This window comes from Sphaeramia orbicularis, chromosome 9 (genome assembly GCF_902148855.1).
Source record: "Sphaeramia orbicularis chromosome 9, fSphaOr1.1, whole genome shotgun sequence".
In the NCBI taxonomy this organism is placed as follows: Eukaryota; Metazoa; Chordata; class Actinopteri; order Kurtiformes; family Apogonidae; genus Sphaeramia; species Sphaeramia orbicularis.
Window position 1 is genome coordinate 27,441,728 of NC_043965.1, and position 27,595 is coordinate 27,469,322.

At 38.4% G+C, this 27,595-nt stretch overlaps 2 protein-coding genes across 3 annotated transcripts in view; one reads left to right on the forward strand and one right to left on the reverse strand.

Annotated features, from left to right (window-relative positions):
• The first annotated feature begins 2,326 nt into the window (after positions 1 to 2,326).
• The window catches only part of iqgap2 (IQ motif containing GTPase activating protein 2), a 37,439-nt gene continuing 12,170 nt past the window's right edge, over positions 2,327 to 27,595 (forward strand). The window contains exons 1-19 of one of the 2 annotated variants that reach the window (XM_030142752.1): positions 2,327 to 2,601; positions 7,654 to 7,753; positions 14,516 to 14,672; positions 15,156 to 15,233; positions 16,741 to 16,817; positions 18,891 to 18,958; positions 19,354 to 19,467; positions 19,574 to 19,752; positions 20,699 to 20,786; positions 20,962 to 21,125; positions 21,531 to 21,615; positions 21,706 to 21,872; positions 22,028 to 22,188; positions 22,784 to 22,908; positions 23,055 to 23,218; positions 26,114 to 26,140; positions 26,445 to 26,535; positions 27,004 to 27,171; positions 27,286 to 27,428. In XM_030142752.1, coding sequence (XP_029998612.1) covers positions 2,556 to 2,601; positions 7,654 to 7,753; positions 14,516 to 14,672; positions 15,156 to 15,233; positions 16,741 to 16,817; positions 18,891 to 18,958; positions 19,354 to 19,467; positions 19,574 to 19,752; positions 20,699 to 20,786; positions 20,962 to 21,125; positions 21,531 to 21,615; positions 21,706 to 21,872; positions 22,028 to 22,188; positions 22,784 to 22,908; positions 23,055 to 23,218; positions 26,114 to 26,140; positions 26,445 to 26,535; positions 27,004 to 27,171; positions 27,286 to 27,428 — 2,202 coding nt within the window. In that variant the 5' untranslated portion in view covers positions 2,327 to 2,555. The remainder of the gene's footprint in view (positions 2,602 to 7,653; positions 7,754 to 14,515; positions 14,673 to 15,155; positions 15,234 to 16,740; positions 16,818 to 18,890; positions 18,959 to 19,353; positions 19,468 to 19,573; positions 19,753 to 20,698; positions 20,787 to 20,961; positions 21,126 to 21,530; positions 21,616 to 21,705; positions 21,873 to 22,027; positions 22,189 to 22,783; positions 22,909 to 23,054; positions 23,219 to 26,113; positions 26,141 to 26,444; positions 26,536 to 27,003; positions 27,172 to 27,285; positions 27,429 to 27,595) is intronic. The other variant, XM_030142754.1, reaches the window with a different exon arrangement.
• f2rl2 (coagulation factor II (thrombin) receptor-like 2) lies at positions 23,286 to 25,304 on the reverse strand. Its single transcript, XM_030142772.1, has 2 exons — positions 25,034 to 25,304; positions 23,286 to 24,734 (listed from the first exon to the last, which is right to left on the reverse strand). Exons 1-2 carry the CDS (start codon positions 25,095 to 25,097, stop codon positions 23,665 to 23,667), a joined length of 1,134 nt encoding a protein of 377 aa, XP_029998632.1. The 5' UTR covers positions 25,098 to 25,304; the 3' UTR covers positions 23,286 to 23,664.

Consider the following 27,595-nt stretch of genomic DNA (forward strand, 5'->3'; position numbering starts at 1 on the left):
GCTAAAAGCATGTATGTAATGTAACATTGGGTTGAATGATACATGCAAATATCACCAAATAATTCCTCTGATATTAGAATGTATATAAAAGAGGCGTATGAATACGTAATTAACCATAATCCTACTGATTGGGATACTTGCACACCCCACTTTCTACAGGTGCCTTACTCTGGCATTTTATTCTTTGCGACTACTTTGACCTGACATTTGTTATGGATACTAAACTATCATGGACTCTTGTGGATGTAGGATTTAGGCCATGTTAAAGGTGACAGACCATCGGATACGGATTTCCTTTTATTACCCTTGTTAACAGCTTTAAAAAGTAAAACAAAAAAATCATGTTTTACACAATATTCAAATTAAATACCTTCTTTAAATATTAACAATATCCTGTACTTTTTGGTTGACAAGAATAACCCATTTAGTTAACAATGTTTGAGATGAAATAACTCAACAGTTTGCTGTGTTTCTTACAGTAGTTGACTCTTGGTTGTCTCAGTTGGTTGGCCTTGTCTGGGGTTTCCTTCCTTTTAGGCACATTTCAAACACAATCTAAGCCTAATGAATGTAAATTCAAAGCTTTGTTGGTTCTTCTAGGCTTTTGTACACAGATAGTAACAGTAATGGTCAAAAATTTTAAAACGGAAGATTTTTCAAACCCTCACCCTGTGTCTCTTACACAAACAACAGCATCTTGAGAAAACTTTGGTAATATGTTAAATCTGTTAGGATCCAGAGGGGGGAGTCAGCCAAGGTCCAAGCAAGTCCTACGTTTCTGTGGTGACAATCAAGGACGTAATTTTGAGTCTCTGCTGAAATCCAAGCAAGATAAGGGAATTTATTGTTCAGGTCAAGTAAGTGAAGAGTCAAATCATATAATCTTCTGATGGTTTGTCCTACACGAAAAGTTAAGACATTGATTACAAGTCTTTCAAATGAACAGTAATAGCACCATTTTCATTAGGTCTCTGCATTCATCATTCCTTCTATATCTGTTATCTCCATTGGAGGCTGCTGTACAATGATTGAAGATGACTTATAAAGCCATCTGCCATAAGTCAAAGTCAAGATGAGTCAGGTGAATACCAAGTCCATGTCAAGTCCATTCTTTCATCAGAGTCAGTCAAGTAAGTCTAAAGTTCTAAAAACTGAGGAATAAGTGTGACTAAGGTTGAGTCATGTGACCTGGGCTTTTCATATTCCTGGTGTCTGTATTATCATCACCGTTCTGCTCAATATGAGTCACTCTACTGCTATTCCAACACTTCTGATGTACCGAATCTGCATCTTTGGTATTTCTTCTCTCACAAACGTATTTTCCTTGCCAAGTCTGTTTGGCTATAGGGTGAGAATCTGACTTGCAGATGAACTGACTGGTACCTTTGGCAGTCTCATTGAGAACAAGAGTTTGATCTGAAGTCAAGTCTGTCTTAATCCTTGTGCATCCCTCTAATTTACTATCCTCTGAGACCCTTGAGCCAAAATGTACATGCACCAAACAACTGCTGTAAGTTTATCTTGTGTAATTTTTGGCTCTCCATCCCTCCACTTCAGCTCGGCTCAGTGTCTAAAATTTGATTTTAAATCGTGTTTACTTATTTGTGCATTCGTGATACAGGCCCACATTAATAGACAGAACTGAAATGATGCAAATATGAGGAAAGGTAACAGCCTTAGAAATAAAATTTAGTGTCTGACTTATTGCAAAGTGAGTGAAACAGTATCCTGTGGCTTTAACCCTCAAAGATCTAAACAGCTGCCAGCTTCTGCTCTTAATAACTTGAACCATTAAGCCTATCAATACATTTGAATAATTCAGATAAAATGCTCTTTCTCAGCTTTGTATTGGCATCAGGCATGACCAGTTTAGATGTTCAGAGGCTCCATCGTGACCATGAAAATGCCATGTAGTTTGACAAATGACAGTGGTTGTAGACCCTGGTTTTTATGTTCAGTTAATGATATATTTTGTTGCAAAAGTTGCTTTTTGTTCAGTTTTATCTGTTTTGACACAACGATGTCTGAATATCCTCTGACTTTTCACAAATATTTATATGATCAGTGAATTAAATGTAGAAAAATACCTTATTTTTAATGAAAAATACGGATGTTTCTAAGTAAATCAAATTCTGATAAATCTCTCAAGGAAAGTTCAATATACATGTAAATGTATTCTCTTCATAGCTATAAAAATGCAGTAATTCCCATTTTTCTTTAGTGGAAGTGAATGCAGCATGCACCAGATTGGTCCAGCAGGTGGCGCAGTGCGCACGCTCTCCTGCCCGTCAATCATTTCATCTTAGAGTGTGGAAGATAACACAAACTACAACCGCTCTACAAGTTCACTAGTCCAGCCAGCGAAGGACGCACCATGGGGTTTGTCTGCTACAAATAACAGCCTCCACTTTCATGAAGACTCCGGTGCGCCATTATCTGCGCTTTTCCCGCAAACTACTCATTGAATTTCCTCCGTGTCGGTACAGTGCGGAGACTCGGTTAACTGAAGTTATTTCCAGTTCAGACGAGTTGACAAGTGGAGGAAACCAGGCAGGATGCACCATGAAGAAACTGCGACTTTACACAAACCACGATATGGAAGTAAGTACCTTTTTCCAACCGTGTTTTCCCGTTAACAAAACACTTATTTACTCTATTATATAGTGAATGACAGGTAGTGAAAGCAAGCTAACGAAAGGTGCCTTCAGGGGCTGTTTGATGAGTAACAGGTGGTTTGGCAGCACCTTTACCTTCAGAGAGTGTGTGTGTGTGTGTGTGTGTGTGTGTGTGTGTGTGTGTGTGTGTGTGTGTGTGTGTGTGTGTGTGTGTGTGAGAAAATACATGTGAAATGTGGTCAGATGAAACAGCAGCAAACACAGTCACTAACTCTCAACTGGTTTTCAGTCACATGTTTAACACCAGTCATTTCAGTGCAGACTGTAGTTGGTGAAGCTAGCTTTTGGACTGCTAGCATAAGTTCTAAGTTTCCTCACACTGTCCTCAGGTGCCCACGTCTATTTCCCTTATTTATTTAATAGTTTCCAGCAACCATATCAGCCTGTCTACACATAAGGCTTTTTTCTCATAGGTTAACCATTAACTGTTCATTTCGCTGCCTCTGCTCCTGGCAAACATGATTGACTCCTTCAGTATGTTAAGAATGTATCTTAGCTAACTGATATCAAGCAAGTCCTTCATAATCAAGTTCTCACTGTAGGGTTCTAGTCATTGACCAATATCTGTGGGCAAAGTCCACTGTGAGAGATAACACCAATCAGTCATGTCATCAGTGCAAACTTTTAACTCATCCTATTGAATTCCATCAACTAATCAGAAATGGAGAAATTGTTTAGATCAAGGATGTCAAACTCATTTTAGTTCAGGGGCCAGACCAGTAAAATATCAACACATTAACTTATAAATAATGTCAAGTCTTGATCTTTGTTTTGGTGCAAAAAAGTACTCTGCACTGACTATGAAAATGTTTACATTCACAAAAAATGTGAATAACCTGAACTTCCATGAACAACTTGAAATTTCCTATGAAAAAATAAGTGCAATTTTAACAATACTATGCCTTAGCTTATTATTTACACATGTACATTACAATTAAGAGGATACAGTTGATCGACAAAGACACGAAACATTAAGCATCAGGCATCTGGAACTGAAAAAATATAAAGTGAGATCTACAAAGACACAAAACATTAAGCATCAGGCATCTGGAACTGAAAAATATAGCATTTAATTTTATGATCAAAACAACTTAAGATACAATTTTTACACTTTGCAAATTCATGCAGTGGGACAGATGTAATTCTTTGGAGGGTTCAGTTTTTGTCCATTGGCTATTTGTTTGACACCCCTGGTTTAGATGCTTTGCTTACAGTAAGTAAAGTAGAGGTGTTCTGTATGCAGCAAATGGTCCCTTTCAGTGTCTCACAATTACATGTAACATTGGAATTAATGTTACTGGTGCATTAAAGTGTATGTAGTCTTTTACTGCTCTGGATGTTTAAGATTGGGCTCATTTTAACAACTCTATGGGCTGTTTGTAGTTCAGTCTGTAGCAATGCATCATATTGCACAAGCTCATCATATGTATGTGGGATTGCCATACTGTGAGAATCTCATGTCTGTAAAAATTCAATGCTTGCAGTTTTTTCCAGCTCATCCACATTTTAAAATGGCATGTTTAGTCTAAAAGGAACTGAAATATCAGAAATGAACACATTTGGAGATATGTAGTTGCTACTGGAGAGGAGGGAGCTGAAAAAAGAAACTAAACCTGGACAATTGGAGTGGAAAAAGTAGCCTACATTATCTGTGTCTAAGATATTGTGGTATAGAATTCTAATGTAGAATAAAATGTTGATGCTCAAGTTATGTGCAAATTCAACTCCAGCCAGGCAAGATAGATTGGCTGCCCAACCTGGAGCTGCTTCTGTCTGAGGTTTTTGTCTCTGTAAAAGACATTTTTCTATCCCACTCTCACCTTGGACTTGCTCTTGGAGGATTTGTTGGGTTTCTGAATTTCGTAAGCGTCTTGAAATAATCGCATTTTATGATTGGCTCCATATAAATATAAGTGTAGTGAAGTAGAGCAGTTAATAGAGTTGGGTTATGCCAACTAATATAGAACATGAGGAAGTGTATCAAAGATTTTCATTAAAAGTAGGTTATTAAGACGTTGATTGTATCCCAAAAACCTGCAGTGTTGCTGTATTTTGTTGGCCTTGTCATTGTAAAAATACTGGCTAAAGTCATCTCAAATGAGCCACTGTCTGTTTTCACGTTTGAGTTCCGTTACGGAGCCAAAAGCACAAGTCTTTCTCTGGAATTAATTTCAATAGATGTCAGACTAACCGTATTTTATGGATTTGCCCGTGAAACAGGCCAACCTTAAAACAAAGTCGTCTTGATTTGCAGTTGGCCCCCAAATGGTTAGGAAAACCTGCTGCAGCTGAACAAAAGCATGAGTCATAATCATAGAGCCTATAACTCAGGTCCGGTGATACTGTGACACACAAAGGCAACAAAACTCATCCTGAGGGTTAAATATAACGCTTAGTTCAAGAGTGCAGACAGACTCTTCCGGGAAGTATGTGAGTGAGTCAGTGTGTAATGGATGCAGTGGGGTTCCTCTGCCTCTGACATAAGTGTAAAACATTGTATTCTTGTCAATGGCAGGGCCAGGTCACTGATATACATGTGGACAGACTGTGGTCAAGGGGGCAGAAAACATTTGGTGACTGGATCTTCCCTTTTTGTGTTTGTGTGTAAATATTGTAGTATGTAGGTTGTGTTTTTTTTCTCCTCACATTTTCCCCACAGTAATGTATGGGGAGCAGCCAAACGGATGTCTGCACAGCTGGCTTAAGAGCAGAGGGGTTCATAAGATGCAGACTGGTGTCATAACAGCTGGACTACAACATACATTAGTACTGGAAGTAGAACTGCAATGATTTATCTATTAACTGTCAACTATTAATTGACAACTATTTTCGTAATTGTTAATTTAAGGTTTTAATTTAAGATTTCAGCCTCTTAGATGGAAATATTTTCAGATTTCTGTTCCTCACTTTGACAGTAAAATTAATTTCTTTGTGTTGTGAACCAAACAACACATTTAAAGATACGATTTTTGCAATTTTGGAAAGACTTTTCCACCATTTTAGAGATGACACAGTTACTGAAAAATGATCAACAGCGTACTTGAAAGTGAAAGTATCCATTACTTGTGCTCTATTTTTGAGATACTTGTATTTTTTCTAGTTGACAAATCCAAAACTAATATAGAATTGTCAGTTATGTTATTGCAAGAGCATAGAACATAACCACAATTTTATTTTCATTATGTATAATGAAGGCTCCTATTAATATAGGGCATTCTCAGTCCCAAAAAATGATAAAATAAATGAAGAAACCAGTATGCATTCATAAATCACAGTTCCAGAATGTTAACAATATCTGTTTTGTAAACTGCAATGTCATAACAACAAAACCTAAGTAGTTCTAAGTGTTGTAAGCATAACATTCTACAGTACTATAAACAGCCAACAATGGTACTGTATTCTATAATATGCTTCTTATGGCTCAGGAGGTATGGCTCAGGAGTCGTCCAATAACTGAAGGGTTGGCAGTTCGAATCCCGCTCTGTCCCAGTCATGTGCCACTGTGTCCTTGGACAAGACACTTCACGCACTTTGCCTCCAGTGTCACTCACACTGGTGTATGAATGCGTATGAATGTTTGGTGCAAATTGGCAGCCATGCTTCCATCAGTCTGCCCCAAAGCAGCTGTGGCTACAAAGGTAGTTTACCACCACTAGAGTGTGAATGTGAGAGCGAATGAATAATGGCTCAATAATGTTAAGCGCTTTGGGTGCCTTGAAAAGTGCTATAAAAATCTAATCCATTGTTATGGAAAAAAAAAAAAAAGTTTCTTGATGGAGCATTACAGCAGTTGTTTCAGTTGTGCTACATTACAGTGGCATATGAGGAATCCATATTTTACATGAATTTCAAACCAATATACCTGTACATTTAGGACATTACTCTGCACCAGCATAGTGTCAGTGTTTCTTTAAACTGTCCTCCTCCTCAGAATTACAACAGTATTTATCCATGGTCAAAGTCTAAAATCTACTTAACTGAGTTTAAGGCTTTAAAATGTCTAATATGTTTAATGTACAAGTGTAAACTAAAAAATCTCAGGAGCAACTTAATTAGTGCTCAGTTGACACTTGATGCAACTTCTGCAAGAAACTAAATAGAAACTTTTGGTGTAAAAGCTCTGAAATCACCAACATATGCCTATTGACACACAATATTGCTCTGTGTTTTCTGTACAGTTGGCAGTCAAGCAGCAATTTTAAGATCTTGGCATCATTAGAGGTGCTAATATTAATGTAACCCACTGCCAAAAAACAAATAAGCTCTGTTATGATAAAACATTATCTCATGTGAATATTTTGCTGTAGTAGTACTCAGACCTAGAGCGTGGTACACTTGGAGAGATCTCAGATCCCCCGGGCCTCAGATTGGCCCTTCACTCAGCCAGAAATAAAGAGATTTGATTGGATTAGAGCGGGCTAAGCAGCACTGGAGGGAGGAGATCTCATTAAGCAGCAGGTAAAGGTCAACTCTCAGCAGAAGTCACTTGTCAGTCGGGCACCCTGCTAAGGCGACTGTGACATGGCCGTTTCCTCTCTCTCCTACAGTGGCTCACTGGAGCGTGGAATGCGTTACAGTTTATGAGGAACAGTCAAGCTCCTAGCGATTAAAATAAACCTCCGTTACCAACAAATGCTTTTTGTGTTGGTTGTTTTTAAGCATGAGTTCATCTTATGAATCACAGATGAAGCCATAGTGACAAAGTCATGATGAATGCAGAGATGACATACTGTAGAGTGGCATTCAGTGGGTACAAGATATTAGTTTAGTTCCATGTTTAGTGAAATGTCCAAAGAGAGGCAAATACATTTTACTCTGAATGACATAAAACATTAATTCTTTTAATTGAAATGTTTGCATGAATGACTAAGGCAGTGTGGATATCCTCACTACACATGCTGATCACTTCTTCACGTTTGGACCCATCCAAGAAACTTAAAATGAGAGCATATTTAATCACAGTTTTTTTTCCTTTCAGCCATTCAGGACGATGAGAGGCTGTCGGCTGAGGAGATGGATGAGAGGAGACGACAGAACATCGCATACGAGTACTTGTGTCACTTGGAGGAGGCCAAACGGTAAGAAGGAAGGAGATGATGAAAAAGAAGTAGTGACACATATTGACAAAAGCCACCTTCCATTACACTGTTTGCATTATCACTAGTAAGAGACAAGAGAACTTGGGTGTGTTGTTGCTTGATGTTTGATTAAGTGGATGGATTTTGTATTAGTTTATTTGCTTTATAACGATGCAGACATAACAGGGAGTGGTGTGACATTTAATAAAAATAATAGTTGGTGGATAGTAGAGTCAAATGTTTTTATTACTGTGGTGTTGAAATGACATATGAAGAGAGAATCCACCTGCACGTGAGATGATGCCACTGAGCTGAAAGCAATTGCGTGTGATTATGACAAGGGAGGTGCTGACTTCGTGGAAAGCATGGCTCACTTTCTGCTGTGCTCTTAGACTCTGGCAGTTCAAATAATCAGATCAAATACTAATAAAAAAACACCAGGTTTGTGAGTATTTTTCCTGTAGTTTATTACAACACTACCTTGAATCAATTCATGTGATTATTTCTGTTATTAAGTATTGTGATATGAAAACTGTCTTTTTTGTGAGAGCAAGCTACAACTAAACCACTTCCTGTCTTCTCTACAAAAGCATCTATCTGAGCAGGAACGAACAGGAAGTGTGCTGTTGCCTTTTTAAGCACACTGATTTTGTGCCCCACCCAGATACACACAGATTGATCCCTAGGATTGATTGTATATGCTTCAAACTACTGTAGCATGCTGCAGCCTACTGGTGGTTTAACAGCTACATCCATGTTTTCAGTCTCATCGGCATCAGCATTTCCTCAGATTATCATCTCACACCTGGGTTTACACATTGACTCTGTAAAGACTATCTGAATTTGAGTAGCCTACATTATCTGCTTATGTCACAGGATAATAACCATCTACAGGAACAGGGAGGCTAGACTGAGCACAAATTTAGTTATCCATCATAATCAGGCCACACCTAGATTATTTTTCTTTTTTTAGTGTGACAAGATGAGCTGAGTTAGTTCTGGAAGACTTTTAGTAATGCCTTATGGTCAACCTCAGAGATCATGATTTCACTCAAATATGGACATATGTTTACAGTTTCATGTTGTCACACTGTAGTTTCCTGTTATTTTATACTTGCACTACTGACGTTCTCACAGTCCTGACAGTTGTGGCGAGGAACCTCTATTCTGGGTCATATGTCAGGTTGGATTAGGATTAACAGGGACGTTGTGCAGTGAGTGTTGGATTAGGTTGTGCTCTCGAGGGTCAGGAGTCAGAAGGCAGACGACAGCAACTCTTAAAGTACACCTGAGACATTATCTTTAAAAAATATATAAAAGATCAAATAAAACAGATTTTATCTTCCACTTATGTCATTTAAATATACACACACACATACACATGCTAAAAGTTGGTTGTCCACTTAAATTTAGTGTCATTCAATGATGAGAAGTTAACAGACAGCATCTCTTAAACAGCTTTAAGTTATCATATGGAAGGTTTGTTCATGATCTTTTACTTGTGTGAGGTTTTGTAGACATATGTTGATTTTGTTAACTCTATTTCTAAGTTAACACTGGCCTTTGTTGCCTGTATCTACCATGTTCTAATTTCTATAACTCTGTTTGTACATGACTAGTAGCCTATTACTTATGGACCTCTGGTAACTTCTAACAATTAAGGATGTCATTTGCGACTTTAATCCCACGTGAATGTTCTATGTTTACATGAAAAATAATTCCACAGCAAAAACCCTATGTCAGCAAACACTGGGGTGATTAGTCGACAAATGAGCATCTCTGTGATTTGGAGGCATTTGAAATGTTTATTTAGCCTGGTCGAAGAATATAGAGGTTGGCTCGTGATGATAAAGGTGTTTTGAATGCAAACTGAGGAGTTTCAGCTCACTGAAAGAGCAAACTTAAGTACTTAAATAGACTAGTAGTAGCTCTCAGTGCAACAAAGATTCTGAAACTTCTCTTAAATACAGAGGCACAAGCAAATCTTTCATATTGAAGTATTAAGAATGAATCAGAATTCATCAGCACTTTTGAATGTGTGATGAATTTTTATTGTTTTGATATGGGAGGATTACACCTGCAGTGATAAGTAAAATTGTTGGTTATATCCCAGGTTTACCTTGGTAAATTGAGTTTTAACAGTTTGTTTTCAAGCAGCTCTTTGCAGCTGAGGTCTTTCAGAATAGTAATTCAGGTTTGTAATGTAAAAATGATCAGTTAAGTTGTGCTCCATCAGTCAGCAATGACTTTTATTACTGTGTTAGAAATGACAACCTTTTCATAGCAATGCAGTGGAGCGTATGAACCACAAAACAATGGCCAGCAGTTGTACTGAACCTATCCTCACTGACAGCGGGAAAATGGACAGAACAATTTTTTGGAAATAAAAGTAAAAAAAAAGAAAAAGCAGCTGCAGGACTTGGGCATAGGCCTTTTTCACAGCAGACATTTTGACTTTTCATCGAAGGAAAAACACAGATGTTAGTAATAATATTGACTGTATTGTCATTGTAAGCCAGCATGTCTATTTTCACCAGTTGAGCAGTGACTCAGCCACCATTTTTTTTCTGATTATTTCCACCCGTTTCTTCTTTCTGTGACATGTCAAAAGGTCTTCTGTGAAAAAGCTGGTGCAAAAATCTTTCCTTTTTTCTGGCTGATACTGCAGATAATGTATTTTTGGATTTCATTCACAGAGCTTGATGAAATCAACTTAGATTGCCCATGTGATTTGTTGTCCAAAGTCCCCAGATTGTTAAACTTAATAAACTGCGAAGTAAGTCTCTGTGTTGGCGGTATCATTGTCAGTTGACAGACACACCCTCCCTAAAGGTCACACACTCTCTGTTTTCTGGAGTGAGACTTTGTCCTCCGACAGAAGAGTAAACAGTTGGATGGTTTACATTTGCTTTTTTGGATGGGGACTTTTTGGCTTTGCCCTGATAAAAATCCACCCCAGGCTATCTCTAGCATGTTTTTCCTCTGTCAAAGACATTATTCTAATATGTAGACACACCCTTCCCACCACATATGCTAAATTTCCCTTGATTACACATACGCAGACGCACGGACTCAAACTCATGACCAGCATGACTAAGCTACATGACGTAAGCTTTCAGAAGACACTCTGTGTAGACCATGGCTCACAGCGTTGAGTTTTATCATGTTTGGAGGTAGAAAAAAGCTATGCCCCAGAGTCCAAAAAGCTACCTTGTGTTTGGACCAGTGGGTTTCAGATTGGACAATGACAGGAAGACCTGCTTTAGATGATTGTAAACAAGAGTACTAGCTTGTCCTGCTTCAAGAGACAAGCTCACCCCACATTGTTTTAAGTGCAGGAAGTGAAGTTTCACAGGAGAGTTTTGTTACCCATGCAGGATGTTCCTGTCATGTTCCTGCCACACAATTTCTATCAGTTTTAGTCAGTATTCAACATGCTGTTTTTTTTTTTTTGTTTTTTTTTTGCTTGCTTTGTTTGGCCTTCAACAACTAAGCGCTACTGTGTTTTTGTTTGCATACAAGTGCATTGGTTTTAATTCTGTGATACGAAGTCAACCTATGATACCAGTTTAAACAGGCAATGTTTGGAAGCAAACGTCTCATAGTAGTTTTTAAAGAGAATTAGATTATTACAAAAAAAAAATACCCTTGATTTGGTCATTGACTTGATGCCTGATCATTACAGCTGTGTGTACCTCACACTCTGTTAAACACCTGACGATGGTAGAGTTAGCCTGTATATGCATGTGCCTTTCCTGAAATTAAAGTGAGGACCATAGAACTGTGACTTCACCCAATGGTTTCTCAAATCCCACTTAGAAATCGATTGTTTGTCATTTGGCTATCACCAAGTGGGCTTTTGGGAGCAGAAGTGTCCATATTTGGATAAAATGGGCGGAGCTGCAGGAATGTCAGGGGTCAGAACCATCTGTGAGCTTAGTGGATGAGCTAATGCAAAAGGCTAATGCTAGCTTTCTGGCTGGGTAAAAAGGTAAACCTCATCAAGCATGTTCTTGTTAGTGGAACCCATTAACTGCAGCTACAGTGGATCTGTCTGTTCGGAGAAAATGATTATTATCAAATCAGCAAAAGCGCCTAAAGTTCAGCTTGGCAGCCAAATGAGATGTAACGCACTCCGTTCAATCAAAGTTTCTATTCCACCTGTGATCTTATTAACAAGGATTAAAAACAACATTTTTAAGGTGGATCAGATCACTTCGTATGTGGTAACATGACTGAGACCAGATTAAGTCCTATATTTAGGGAGAGGTTTAATGTAAATCCATGGGTGCCAGGACTATTTGAAGGCAACATCCAAAGGCCATCAGTGATATTACACTAAGATAGTTCTACATTGGCTTCATTTTGGAGCTGAAGTCTCCTACCCTTTGGTCAGGACCCAAAATGGCCTGCGGACCCATGCTTATTGGGTTTGCAAACAGCAGAGAAATGCCTAACAATGCCATAACCATGAATTAATTTTCTGTTCTTTTTACTCTGCTGACTTGTTTAGCTATTTTGTGTGATGGTTGGTATCAGTTTGTAGAATAACTTTAACTAATGTGACCATCGGATAAAATAAAGCAAGTACAATTCAGTAATATTTCCACACTTTGGGACTATAAATATAAGCACAATCAGTAGAAATTAAATGTGTGTCTTATTTCACTGCTGATTGGCTATTACTCTTAATGATCAGATAGGGCTGTGAGCAGGACATTGCTGAGGACCAACAAGGCCAGTCAGTTTGTTGTAATGGACCTTGGATAAAAAAAAAATTAACAAATAAAGATACTGATAATTATATAGATGTAAATATCTGATGTGATAACCCTGTGGCTTAATGAGAGTGCTCGGTTCTTACAACAGCACAGGGTTTGTGTTGACAAGATGTGGTTGGTTGTCTCTAATTTGCTGACACATATTTTGCTGGACTGGATCCTTTGAGCACCCACACCACCTTAATTAACCTAAACAAGTTGACGGTGTGAACACATACAGGAGGGGGCGGTGATTATGTTTTTTTGCTTGCAGTCTCAGAGAAAGTAGGAACATCAACAATAAATTACTGAGGACTGTGCACGTTGGGTCTTTGTTTCACAGTACTTTCAGCTGTAGCATTATGAGCAGCCAGTGGATCATTCACACATAAAAATACAATTGGAGGACGATGAGGACAGAGGTGTAGCTGCAACAGTAAATATGGTATCAGTCCCAGGTGGAAACATAATATGTAACAGATTCTTTGGTTGTGATGATTCACCGAGTTCACAAATCATTCACTAGCTCTTTTGGGACAGAGTTTTCCTAATATCTCCGGGAATACATTGGCAGTGACTACTCTGACGACCGCTGTTGATCCTTTCAGAGGGAGAATACGTCACGTTGAAAGAATGCCAATATTAGCTCCTAAACTGTAAAAGCTCATTTCTGTTTTTTAAGTTCTGTGTAATTCAGTGTCCTTGAATTACTTCTCTCCATAATTATGCCATTAGTTTTTTGATTAATTGAAATAGTATTACAGTACTGTGGATGTTATGACTCTGCTTACATTTTAAAACACAATTTACACCTGAACAGTAAGGAGTAGTCCTTCAGACTGTACATTTTAAAGCCTACACTGAATCTGTTCACGGCCCCCTTCCTAAAGCATGCTGGGTACTCTGTGGGTGCTGAACAATGCCTATTTTTCACTGGCCTACAGGCTTCTTCCTTATTCCAAATAGACTAGGTCCTCATAGTTATAGTTGTGAATGTGTGCATTAAGACTAAATATTGTACCTGGTGGGATTCTTGGGTAATGTCCAGTCAGTCCTCATTTACTGAAACCTTTATTTTGTTACAGGTTTTAAGATTAAAAGAAGGTCTATGTTCTTTTATTAAGTCACTGATTTTGTCTAAATGTGCAGTGGATGGTTGCTTTTTGCTCAGTGTCCTGATGGTAAGTTTTCAGTAGACATTGATGGCAGTAAACTGGGTGTGTCATGGTGTTGTTTGTTTTTTTTTTTTTTAAATCTCATTATGTATTATTAATCACCTTGATTTTGCTTTTGTTTACATCAGGCAGGTATCAGGTATTGGGCCATGTAATAGCTAGTTGGGAATCTCACATGACAAAGTAGACAGACTAGTTCCATGTTTATTTATCATCGGGATGTAACAAGGGCAACTAGTATATTTGCAATATCCTGGCCTGATACTGATATTTAGAATAGCTGGTGCTGACACCATGTTATTTTCGGTTTCTTAATTTTGTTTTGTTATAACCCCCCCCCCCCTTTTTTTTTAAACTAGTGAACTCTTCTTTATATAAAAGAATGTAACTGAGTTTTAAAGCTTCGCAGCTCTTCATTACATTACCTTTGAATGAACACAATTTTAACCAGACTCTATAAAAAATATATATAACACCTCAGATAAAAACTGGTCACTGATACTGATGTTTAGCCAATGAACAGGTGTATCCTCAGATCTAACCATAGTATGAAAACATATTACTTACTGTTAATGAGTCAAATCCTCTCATCGTCTTTAAAAATATTCACATCAGCCAGGCCCAGCATTAATGTAATTAGTTTTCTGCTCCTCAGATTTGATATTAAATCATGAATGCACCTACGCAGACTGTAATTAGTGAGTTGATTATAAATGACTAGTAATTTAATTATGAAGCAGGTTTCCACTGTTTGTTTGAAGTACATGATCATCAGATGTGATATGTGGAGAAAGCTTGTTCTCAGTTCAGGTTTTGTGTGTTTTCAGATGGATGGAGGCCTGTCTAGAGGAGGACTTGCCTCCTACTACAGAACTGGAGGAGGGACTGAGGAACGGTGTCTATCTTGGAAAACTTGCCACTTTTTTTGCTCCCAAAATGGTGTCAGAGAAGAGGCTTTACGACAGAGATCAGACCCGTTATAAGGTACCTTTATGTTGTCTTGCATTTTTAACTTAAAGTCATAATCCTTCTAGAGAAATGGTCTCATACAGCTTAGTTAAGGTCCATAGTTTTAGTCCATTTACATTATTTCACGGCTTGCATCATTGCAGGAAGTCTGGTTCCATATATTTCTCTCACTTCCTGACGGTTTTAAACTGTTTTACACAGGAAAAGGAGAAACGTGGCAGACAGGAGTCAGGGCCTCAGCAACATGCAGCTGTTTTTCTGCTAAAATAAACTACAAATATTAACTGGATTTTGTGCACAAATCAACTTCATTTTCATCAGAATGACCAATAAATATAAACCTCAGGTCTGTTCATTTGACTGGAGGTAACGGTATCAAATGGGCTCATGTTACTTATAAAGACATTATTTATTTTGGAAGTACAGATGTAAATCATTTATCTGTAGTTCATTATTCAGTGGATGCCTTTTATACCTGTTGTCCTGTTTAATTTTCAGAGCAAAGGTCTACACTTCAGGCATACAGACAACACAGTGCAGTGGCTCAGGGCCATGGAGTCAGTGGGTCTCCCTAAGGTAGGGGGCTTGCACAGCCACTACTATTGCAGACACATGCTTCCTGTTTAACAAACACGCATACAGACTGTATGGTACACACACCCACCTGAGTCTGCTTTCACAGTCGTCACACCTCATGAACAGGCAGCTTTTGTCACAATCACTGCCTTATGTAGAGATGAATAAAAGCTTTATCGAGGGGCTAGGAGCACTCTGAACTATTTTCAAAAGAGGAAATGTGACTTAAAGTAGTTAAAAAATGCCTTGTCAAGACAACTACATGTGATCTCATTTTGTAAATCAATTATTCACAATTATAATCTATGGTATAGTTTTCTCTTGAGAGGAGAGACTTTGATTCTGACTAAGACAGACTAGAATCCACACTAACACGGCATGTAATTCATCCTGCCTCCAAGGATATAATTCAGTTTACATCAGGCGTTAAATGAATTTCTGTACTGTCATAGTGCAATATCCACACTACAGCTAAAGTTACACCAAATCAAAACACAAGTTTGTTTTCTATTGTAAGAAGCTGATTAGAAAATTAGTCAGTTTTGAAACTGTAATATCTCCACAATATCAAAAGAAATGTTTTTTGAAGAAGTGCAGCTTGTGCAGCAACAACTTTCTGCCTTTTAAATATATTAAACGTGCTGCACATATGGGCACAATTGATGTAGCTGTAAAAAGTAAACACTTACTGATAAAACTGTAATGAAGGTGTGGCAGTTCTAACACACCAGCGTTAACCCCATTACATTTTTTATGAGATTATACTAAAGACCTCACTCAGGCGTATCCTGGAAATGAAAAGGAAGCAGAATTGATACTCATTCATCTCAATGCTGCCTTTTGGGATAGCTTTTTATAATAAATTAACTGGAAAGTTTCATGAATAGCCTTTTCAGGGATAGTCACACAGATAAGCAAAACTTACCTGGAGCTTTTTCCAGTTGCATCATGGACATTTTTAGGCAAACAATGATATGAAGAGCATCGTTCATGCATGACATGATTAAGGAAAAGCATTAAAAAGGGCTTAGCAGGATTTGCATCATATCGGTCTCTTCAGCACTTCTGTAACTAGATAGATGCATGATGTGACGCATTATAATTAAATTGAATATGTAGGTAATATATTTATGTAGTATCAGTATTTAAGTAATGATGGTCTAAGTTTGTGTTGACTTGGCTCCATGATCTAAGTTGCATACTAATACACTGTAATCACACTGTCTGATGTAGTATAAATTTTACATTACAGTGGGTGGGTAATAGTCAAGTGGTTAAGAATGTCTCCATTCTATTATCGATCATATAAGGCTGCATAATGCTGTGCAAAAGTAAAATAGAATTTAAAAAAAGATAAATTATTGTACATTTTGCTTTAACTCTTGTCTATCTTTTTGTGTAGTAACATAGTGATGGTTAATGTACTCCTGTTCAGCTGCAGCAGAATAAAAAGAGTCAAATCCTCAATAAAAGACAGACTGATACCTACTGTGGTTTCTACTTTCAGATATTCTATCCCGAAACAACAGATGTGTATGATCGCAAAAACATGCCCAAGGTGGTATACTGCATACACGCACTGAGGTAAGAATAAAAGGATTCAGAAACATAATGATTTTTCATATTGCTGCTTTTTATTTATATCATGTTACTGATAGCTAAATTGTTACCTCATTACTGTCTTTAATCATGTGTTCATGGGCTCATGCAGTATCAGGCAAGCGAGTTGCTTTTTGCTGAAGGTGCCACACCTATCACATAAGATCTCACTACTTGGAAAAGTAATTTGAGTGAACTGCACTGTTATTTTTATAGATCACTTCGAGGCCAAGTACTGCAGCCTAAGGTGGAATGAAAGCATGAGTTGTGATTAGCAGCTTTCTGCTCATACTTTTGTCACTGACAGGTTACTCATTGTCTAATTTAGATTAATTTCCTCTCATTCAGTGGTTATGGCAGACCAAGCTGAACACTTTGACATGTGGTGTTTACGTAGCCAGTCACACAGTAGTGTATTTAAGGAAAGCTTTAAGGAGGCAGCCTACGCCGTCATCAGTTTAACTCTGTGGGATTCAGACACAGTCTACTACTGAGTGTTTTTATACCTATTCCAAAATAGAACCTAAGTGATATGAAACAGGAAGTACGATATGTTTTTCTACTTGCGTAAGGCAGTGAGAGTGCTTCTTCTCAACAGACTTTTTATGACTTCTGTGAAACAGGTCAATGCCATATGTTTTACAGCACCATGTGTTCAGCCATAAGGATTTAGTGTAATGTAGCAGTCTTAACTTTTGTGTTAGTCAGACACTTCCAGTAATTCTACTTAACAAATATCTCATTACTGGCAGTTTCTTACTATGATTTCTGTAACTTTTAGACTCAGTTCATTTAATACTTTGAGCAGCTTGAACTTCAGGATGAACATAATTGAGTATAGTCACTCATACGTTCAGCACATCAACTGGAGGTTCTTGGGCAGTGAAATGTGGTGTTTTCTGGCTCAGTAATTATTTGTAATTGTTTGGTTTTGATAAAATTTACAATAATAAAGCCCAGGAGGCTTCTCTATAAGGTCAGTGATGTTAGTTACATCATATTTTCACACCCTTGCTTTGTCACATCTCATATGACTTTGAATGAACTGAAGGGTCAGTTTTATCTAAATGACCCGTCCAGCCTGCCAAACACAGATTTAGGGAGTGGTGATGTGAGCTGCTTGGATTGTTTTCTTTGTTACGGCGTTTTGGTCAGGTCCTGAGAGAATTGGTTTCCTTCCCTCCGTATGCACACACGTGCTCTTCCTTCCTGCGAGTCTAGCTTAGGTCCCACAAGGACTGAGTGGATACTTCCCTGGATACAAAGACATGGAGGGAAAGCAGCGGATGCTCCTACACATTCTGCACGGTGGAAAATTAAAATGGGACACAGTTTGACAGGAAAGGAACTTAAGATAGGGGTCAACTTTAAAACATTTCAAACACTGTTTTTGTGCTGTTGAGGGATCAATTTGTAGTAGAAGACAAAAAATAAATTCAAAATACGAGGAATCTACAGTCATAAGAAAACTAGTTGCTTTAGGCTAGTCATCTGATTGTCTCCAGCCCTTGACTTGTAATTGGCTTCCTTCATTAGCTTCAGTCAGCTGTTACAGTGTTTGTATCAGGCTGAATCAGCTGCCTGCATGTTAAAACATTACCCTTTGTATAAGCAGAGGTTAGATAGTTGTCTAAATCTCCTCTGTCCCAAGGACAGGGTGCATTACATGTTTACACACACTCTTTGACCAAAGGGCAGAATAACCCGCTACAATGCTCCATTCAGAGCTGTGCTCATACTCAACTTGCCTTCAACATGTATAATTCATGGCACTTATCAGGTACCGGCGGGAAGATTAAAGTTTTATGAAGTTTCCAGCCACCTGGTAGTTGAATTCATTGCTCAGTGGTGGAATGAGCCCATTGGCTTACTCAGAGTGTTTCCATTAAACTGAGAAAACACTTCCCCCGTGTGGTGTAAGAGTGCAATAGACATGACCCATCTTAGCCATGACAGAAGAGGAGCCCCATCTTAAGTTACAATTTTGTATTATTCTAGTCCTTCCCTATGTTAAATGCTTCTTGTGCTCCCTGATTTCGTTTGTATGGTTTGTTTCAGTTTATACTTGTACAAACTTGGAATTGCACCACAAATCCAGGACCTGCTTGGGAAAGTGGCTTTCACAGGTAACACTAGAGAAAAGCAGCTTTCATTCATCTGAAATTGGAACAAAAGTCAATAGTCCATACATGTCACCAATAAATGCACCCTTTTTTAATAGCAGAGGTTATCTTTTTATTTTTATTTGATGGCAATAATGTTTTAATTATCTTGTTTTGTTTAAATTAAGCGTACAAAACAATATTGTTATGTGCTTTCAAACCTGTAAAGTTTAAGAGGATGTGTTTACATCCAGTTTTGATCTGTAAATTATCCAAACTATCAAGCTTATACTCTTGGACTGCGGACTTCCCTGAGTAAGCCTTGTAGTTTTCTCTCCTCTTAGCTTTTGTAACTTGTCAATGTTCCTTTCATTTCCTGCATCTTAAAAGGAAATCTCAGACAATGTCTATTTTTCCAGAGGAAGAGATCAGTAACATGAGGAGTGAGCTGGACAAGTATGGTATACAGATGCCAGCTTTCAGTAAGATTGGAGGCATCCTGGCCAATGAGCTTTCAGTGGATGAAGCTGCCTGTAAGTCCTCTAACTCAAAAGTTAGAGTGGTTTTGATAGAATAACTCAATTCATGAATATCTCTCTTTTAACTAACACTAAGATGTTACACATGCTCTATCACTAGTGCACGCTGCTGTGATAGCCATTAATGAGGCAGTTGACAGAGGTCAGGCCTCTGTGACAATGGGAGCCCTGAATAATCCAAATGCAATGCTGAGGAACATCCTGGAAACTCTGGCCCAGGACTACCAGGATAAACTGAGCCAGGCCAAGGCTCGTAAGCAGGATCAGGCCTCTGGGCAGGTGAGTCGGCTGTGAAACACTTGTTTATGTGTAAAACAATATTTGATTTGTCACCTTTTTTTGTTAAATATGGACCTTCTTTATTATGTATTATTCTGCTTTTGTAGAAAACTTTAGAGTGATCTCACACTACAATATTTCTGCATGTCTAACAACTGACAACAAACCTCCCAAAATATCTTACTTTTTTCCGATTTTTCTTGTAAAACAAAATTTTATCCCTGATAGTTATTCCACAGGGAGAGGAGTTTCCAACTCATTATAGGTATAGACTAAAATAAAATTTTATTTTCATTTCATTCAATTTAAAATCTCTATTCAGAATTGTACAATATAATGTTGAATAAAACAATGACATTTTTTCATAGGGTTGCATAAATGTCTTATTTTTATATATTATTATTGCGTTATATAAAATGTAGTGAAAATGAATGTTACTGACACCATTTCCAAAAGAGGGTGAAACTCAGCAGAGTTTTGCCTTCGGCACTGACATGAAAGTGATATCAGTGAATTAATCATGTATGAATCATAATGTCATACATGAGTGGAAAAGGTTTAACTAATTACTAACAACTAATGGGAAATGAAAAACAAAGCTTCTGCTGTCGGCTTGTTTCTGTTTTGACTGTTAAGTCTCTTATAGCCACAGCTCTCAAAGGGGTTTTCTGCAGTGACCTACTCCCCCAGGCCTTTGCCAGCACATTCCAGTGGCTGCAGTGTCAGCTGTACTCCACCAAACACAAACCCTCCGCATTATCTGGCATCTTTACTCCCATTCTCTTTACACATACTGTACAAACATTTGGTGTTCAGTTCGGTCTGTTAACCTGAAATATGGGAAAATTGCACCTTGTTAATAATAACTGGAAAAATGTAAGTGCAGCCACATAAAATAAAACCTTAAAATCTGAAATATACTCTATTTCCTTATTTCCCTTCTTAGCGTTCCTCCGTTGCTACTGAAGAAAGAGATGTTTATGAGGAGCTGCTGACTCAGCAGGAGATCCAAGGCGCCATTGACTTTGTCAACAGTAAGGACATGTCACTCCCCCAAAACCCTGATATTTTTTTTCCCAGTCAAAACATTCTGACGTTTGCATGAAAAACATCTGTGCTACATGCAGCTCAATGTCAGGATAGAAGCAAAGAGAACCTGTGGAATACATTATACTCATGCGATTTTTATGTTGATTTTGCCTTTCCCAGCTCAGGCAGCGATAAAGCAGGTGAATCAAGCAATATCATCCCAGGATAAGGTCGCTCTGTTGGCTGCACTGAGGCGGGAAGCTCTGGCTCTGCTGGGTGTTCAGGAAGTAAACGGCCACTGGTACCTGGAACATTTTACCACATACTGCCAACATAAGACCAAGGTACACCAAGTCAGAGCATGCTTGTTGATGAGTTTAAAGATAAGCTTTGGAGCAGGAGAACCTGTAACTATATAAGACTATTGGGGCTCACTATATTTGGAACCAGCAAAGGGTTCTCAGGCTGTGGTTAGAAATGGTTTTGTTTTCATACAGAATTATTTGGAAAAGTACTGCAGGTTTTCTGCGGGACAAATCTAGGTTAGATATTGATGAAGGGCTGCAGCTGTTATGCTCTGTCACTATGCATAAAGCATAGAGACTGTCCAATAAAAAAGTGTGAACGCATCTAGAACCTAGACAACATAATACAAACATTACAGAGAATGCAAACTCCAGATGTTCAGCCCTCCAGGCCCTGCAGTGAATTATCACTTGACACTCTGAGTGTTTGACTTTGTGCTGCAGGATGGAGGGAAGATGATGATGGACAAAGAAGAAATTCAAAGAGTTGTCAGCTCTTGTAATGACTTTGCTGAGGCAGAGAAACGAAGTAAGCACCTTTTTGTCACATTCTGTCTTTTGGAAACCGAATCTTGGTTATCTGGAAGACATGGTTTTCTGTGATGTATTTCTTGACCAGAACTGGAAGCAGTTGCAGCGATAAATAAAGCCATTCGACTTGGCAATGCATTGGACACTGTGGAGGAGCTGATGAACCCTGAGGCACAACTGCCAATCGTTTACCAAACCGCTGCCAACCTCTACCAGGCTGAACTTTTCAGTTTGCAGCTGCAAAGTGGGGGACGGGTGAGAGATCATGTTAAATTTTGTCACATATGGATATACAGTACACACTGATACAGAAGAAGATATTCTTGTAGTTATCTGGGAGTTTATTGTTGGATATTTATTGCAGTGAAGTGTCACATCATGGTTCTGATTGTGAATATTTTGTTTCTTAGTCTGGTCTGAGCCATGAGGAGCTGAGTGTAGCTGTGGAAATGCTGTCAGCTGTAGCTGTACTGAATGAGGTGCTGGACACCAAAGACCCCCAGGCTGTGATTGAACAACTAACAGACTCACCTCTAGGTTTCACCAACATAGACCAAGACAACCTCAACAGGTAAAGTAGATGAATAGTAGAAAAATACTGAGAGGTGGTGATGAAAGGTGATAAGAAGTTTATAAAAAAATAGTGCTATGAGCCCTAATTATGCAGCAAAATGTACATATGGCTGTTGAACTTGTCTGGATTTGTCCTGGTTAATTATTTAGTGCTAACATTTCTCTTTTAATTAAAATGCAGCTAAAGGCATTTCAGTGAAATTGTGATTTTGTGTTATTTAAGATTTGGGCACCTTGATGTTAATTTTTACTGCAAATAAATGAATAACAATAGTATTCTATTGGTTTGAGATGTCAGTTTCTACACCTTTAATATTAATAATCGACACCTGCCCTGAAAAAGGACTTACCTCTGATATCATCACACTTAGCTTTCTTATGACAGTATTCTTGCTGCTGCCGTTAGTGTGCATCCATCTTTATTAGATAATGATTGTAGTTTGAGGAGCAATAAAGCTATTTAATAAAAAAAATGTATATGAAATGTATAGTGGACTCTTGTGCTTTGTGAAATATCCTCAGCTGCACTGCACTGCAGGCCTCTATTCCTTGATACTTAGTAGACTTGCATTTTAACCTTTTCTCGCCCTCAGGTATGCTGACACTCTTATCAAAGAGCGAGCTGAGGCTCTTGCCAAAGGTCAAGAATTTCTAACCTGGAATGATGTTCAGAAGTGCATCGACATGGTCAATGTTCAGGTCCATGAAGAGCATGAACGTAAGGAAGGCATTTCTGTGTCACATACTGTCCCATGTGTCCTGTCTCGTGCAGCTGATGCACTAATGCTGGAGTCATATTTACGATGTGAATATAACATCACATAATATATGAATTAATTGATTACATTTGGTGTCTATCTCTAGGTATTATAGCTATAGCTGAGATCAATGAGGCCCTCAACTCAGGCGATCATCAACAGACTCTTGCAGCACTGATGCTTCCAACAGCCAAGTTGACAGGAGTGAACGCAGACACAGCAAAACACTACCACGATGTTCTTCAGTATATCAAGTTACTTCTCTGTCAGGTATAGTAACAGTGGTTCATTTATTAAACATGTCACACATCCATTCAAGAAATATAGACACCTGGTTGAATAAACTGATGTGTAGGTTTATTCATTTTGTTACATTTTTCTCATTTTTAGCCCCTATGGCTTAATTTATGGTGTAGAGCTTGGAAAAGTGTTCATACTTTACATATTAATGAACAAAATTGTTAGACAATTTTCCAGTGTTACATTTTTAGCTCTTCACGGTTTGCTTCTAAGTTGTCAAATTTCCACAATCTAATTATAACCTTTTTTGATACTGTACTATGATACAGAAAACCCTAATGGAAATGCTCATTTGACCTTTGTAAGAGTGTCCATGTTTAACTTTCACATCTGCTTTTTTGAACTTGTGCTTCCCAGCTGTATCCCAACAATAGTTCAGCAGTGAGATAAGTTATTTTGTGCTCAAACAAACAGTCTCACATCATTAATGCTGGTCTTGGCGTTATCCCACGGAGAGAAATAAATTGTAGATCAGAGGCTGTCGTTTTGGACATAAGGATACACAGGAAGGGATCCAGACAACTGTGGAAGCAGCAGAGACACACTGCCACTCTGTAGTATCCGTACAGTCTGTCGTCTCCACTGGAAATTAGGTGAATGTAGTGAGACATGTGCAAAATGCCACTGGGTGAGAAGCATAACACAAAGATGATGAAAACCAGAGTGCTAACCCTGATAAATGGTCTCCAGTCACAACCTGATTGCCCTAGGTGGTATATGACGGCCACATGGGCGTAGATACAGATGAGGAATGGAACAATGAATCCCAGACACACCAGTATCAGTCTGTATGGCACCAACAGGGAATGGGATTTCTCATCTAGTGGAAGTATGTCATGGCAGGTGGTGATTCCCAGGTTAGGAACCGGGTAGGTTTGCTTGACCACAAGTTCGGGAACAATAGTGGCCCCAAACAGGAACCATACAATAAGGCAAGTCCACGTTGAAAGGGAAGTCTTAGCCAGCTGTCTGTATAAGAACGGCTTGACCACTGCCAGGTAGCGTTTGAGACTGATACATGCAATAGTCTGAGAGGAACAGTAAACATTGCCATAAAACAAAGCAGTGATCAGCCGACAGGAGTATTCCCCAAATATCCAGTTGTTTCTATTGAAGTGATAGTGAACACGCAGTGCCAGAGAAAGCAGGAGCAGCAGGTCAGACAAAGCCAGGTTCAGGTAAAGGACCACCGTGGACAAGGACTTCGCCTTGATCTTGACTCGTAGAAATGCCAGAATGTAGGCGTTGGAGGGGATGCCTACCAGCATGGCCAGAATGTATGATGAAGGTATGACCCAAGTACTGAAGGAACCGGTGGCATAGGCTGTTGCAGGATCCTCTGGGCTCACATCTAGTGACGGGGTTGTGCTGGAATCCAGTGGAGTCACCCGCTGGGTTTTTGTGTGATTGGATTTGTTTGTGCTTGCCTTGAAGGTTTTTGGCCTCAGTTCAGTTGAATTATTGGTTGATATCTTTGTTTTATTTCCTGTAATTTGTTTAGAAATCCAGAGTTAATAGCATGAATTAAAATGTAACAGACTTTACCATGACGTCAAAGAGAAAACTAAGAATTTAAGTGCTTATCCAGTCTGATGTCTGTTTTTCTTTTTAAGGAAAGCTAACATTTTTCAACATTTTATAAATTTGAGTTGATAGTAAAAATAAAACCGAAACCGTAAGTTAACTGCCAAATTTGTTATAATTTTATTATATAATTTTGTATATCTTTTTAGGGAGTCTGGATTAAATAATAAAGTTATCTTTATAGTGAACTAATGTACATACCGTCATGTTGAATGGTGTCCACTGCCATCAGACAGATGAGTAGTCCATGTATAAGGTCAGCCATGTCGCCATCCACAGTCTAGTCCAGAGTTTTTACAGGTTTCTTGTCTTTGGACCGCTCATTGCTTCTTGTTTTCAGTAAATGAAGGTGTCCTCCACTGGTGAAATTTTCTGTTTTGCATCTCTGCTGTCCTGTAAGTGATAACAGAGGCTAGGCTTCCTGCCAGTGCATGTGGGAAGCTTGTATGTGCGTATGGTTTAGTGAGCATGTTTCCTGCCCTGGCTTGAAAAACTGAATTCCCATCTGACTGCGTCAGTAACTGCCCACTGACTCACTGGGGCGGGAGGACACAGCTCAATGGTTAAACAACAGTTATAAACAAATTGTGTACTGATTACTGGAATATTTAGTCTTTTATTTTTCAGTTAATATATAAGCTACTCCAAGGTCTTGTACTAAATGGGTGTCAGTCAGTTTTTTTTTTTGTTTGTTTTTTTTTTTTGTTTGTTTGTTTGTTTTTTGGGGGGGGGGGTTCTATGAAATTATCATGTGTTTCATAATATGTGTATATGTATCATGTGTTTGCACTTTTTTATTATACTGTTTTGCTTTCAATTGCAACTTATTCTTTTAACCTTATTATTTCATGTAGCAATTAGATCATGGATGCATTATGGGAAATGGACACTGTTTTCCATCATGACATTTTCATTTGTGGGTTTTAGAAGACAATGTATGACTCTTTTTTTAACAAGCAGCAAAATAACTTGATCCACAGTCCTTTTTTAATTATATATTTCTCCCAGCAGAGTAATAATTGGTTAAAAGCAAATGTAAATAGTATGCTTTTATGGTGACTTCCTTCCTGTTGGCCTCTGGTCAAGAATACACCCCATCCCTACTAGTGTTATCTAAAATTAGCCTGAACACACATACAGAAATCAGGCTGAATAAATACTCTCTGTGCCTCAAGTGAGGTTTCATTGTATGCTGCTGATTGAATGAGAGTGGTGATGCCATGTGTTTGCATTTTGTATAAGTACTAATAATAACTGGTCATTACACATTTCCTTCCTCAGATGCTACCTCTGGACACAGAGGAAACGGTACTTCCTTCTGTTGTTTCTCTAATAGCAGCAGCTTGTGTGGTGTTGGTGATTAGTGTTGCTGTGAAGTGCTACTGCTGTAAAGCACAACACTGTGTACAAAAATTAGTTCGCAATCCTAATTAGATGAAGTGAGAGTGTGAAACAAGAGTGTCTGACTTTGGACACTGAATGATTTGTCTAAATCGGCTTTAAAATCTGAGTTCAAGTTAGTATTGTGTTTGTGATGCACTAACAAAGCTCTGTGTTCCTCTGGTAAACTTCTTAAAATAAGAAGAGTGATTAAATGTTTATGTGATTGTAGAGCTCTGGGGATGAGTCTGCAGTTCTGTGGCTGGACCAAATCCAAGAGGCCATACACACAGCCAACCAGGATGAAGAGGAGGCTCTCACAAGTATGAATCTACCAGTGTCATCATATCACCCCCAAAAGTACAGAAAGCTGATTCAGGTCTAGTAAAGTGGGCTTAATACATATCATAATACATTTATATTTGCTAGACTTAGCTCGTCATATTTAGTGATGTAACACTAAAATATTTTTATTACGACGTTTTACAGCCTTTTGCTTAGAGCCTATGCACTTTGCTTATCTGTATTTATTCTTTTAAAACTATAAAACTGAAAGCTCTTCGTAATGTACTGAATAAATAAAAAAAGACGATAATATAGTAATATGTTGTAATGGCCTGTGTTTAGAAACTGTCACCATTCCCTAATAGTACAGCATCCTGAGATGCTCTGTTAGTGCCATTGTGCGTTATTTTTAATGATTGCACATTTTGTTGTCGGTTTGTTTTCCACTATTTGTTTCTGTGCTGTTGACATATTTGCCTTGGTGTAATTCTTCTGTGCTTTGCCAGTGGCTGGAGCAGTGGCTCATATTAACAGGATGGTGGCTGAGGGAGACTCCCAGAATACACTGCAGGCCATGCAGGTGCCTGGTGCGGGACTGAAAGCGGTACTTCCTGAATGTGCGGACATTTACCAGTCTGAACTGGCACAGAGACAAACAAACAGTCGTACTGAAGGTAACATAATGAGAGGCTGATTTACTCTAGATTTTGGTGGGCTTTTTTACTGTTCATTTGAGAAAAGCCTTCTCTTATGTGGTGTCTAAAGAGGCACTTTCTTCTCTCTCCCAGGCAACACAGATAGTATATGGGCAAGACATTGTGTCAAGGACAGATATGACTACTATTATAACCTAGAGACGGGACAGGGCACCTGGGAGGAGCCAGAAGGATTTGAGCACAACGTTGGCCACCTGACTAAAGAGGAAATCCAGGTATCCTCCCTCTTTCTGCCTATTTTCCTGTTTTATTTCACAGAACATCTCCAAACTACTAAAATATGGGGATCAATATATACACAGTAAAATTATAGGATGTGGTATCTATATATTTACCTTAAATACACATTCCTCATGTCATCGAATAATAATGATATTGAGTT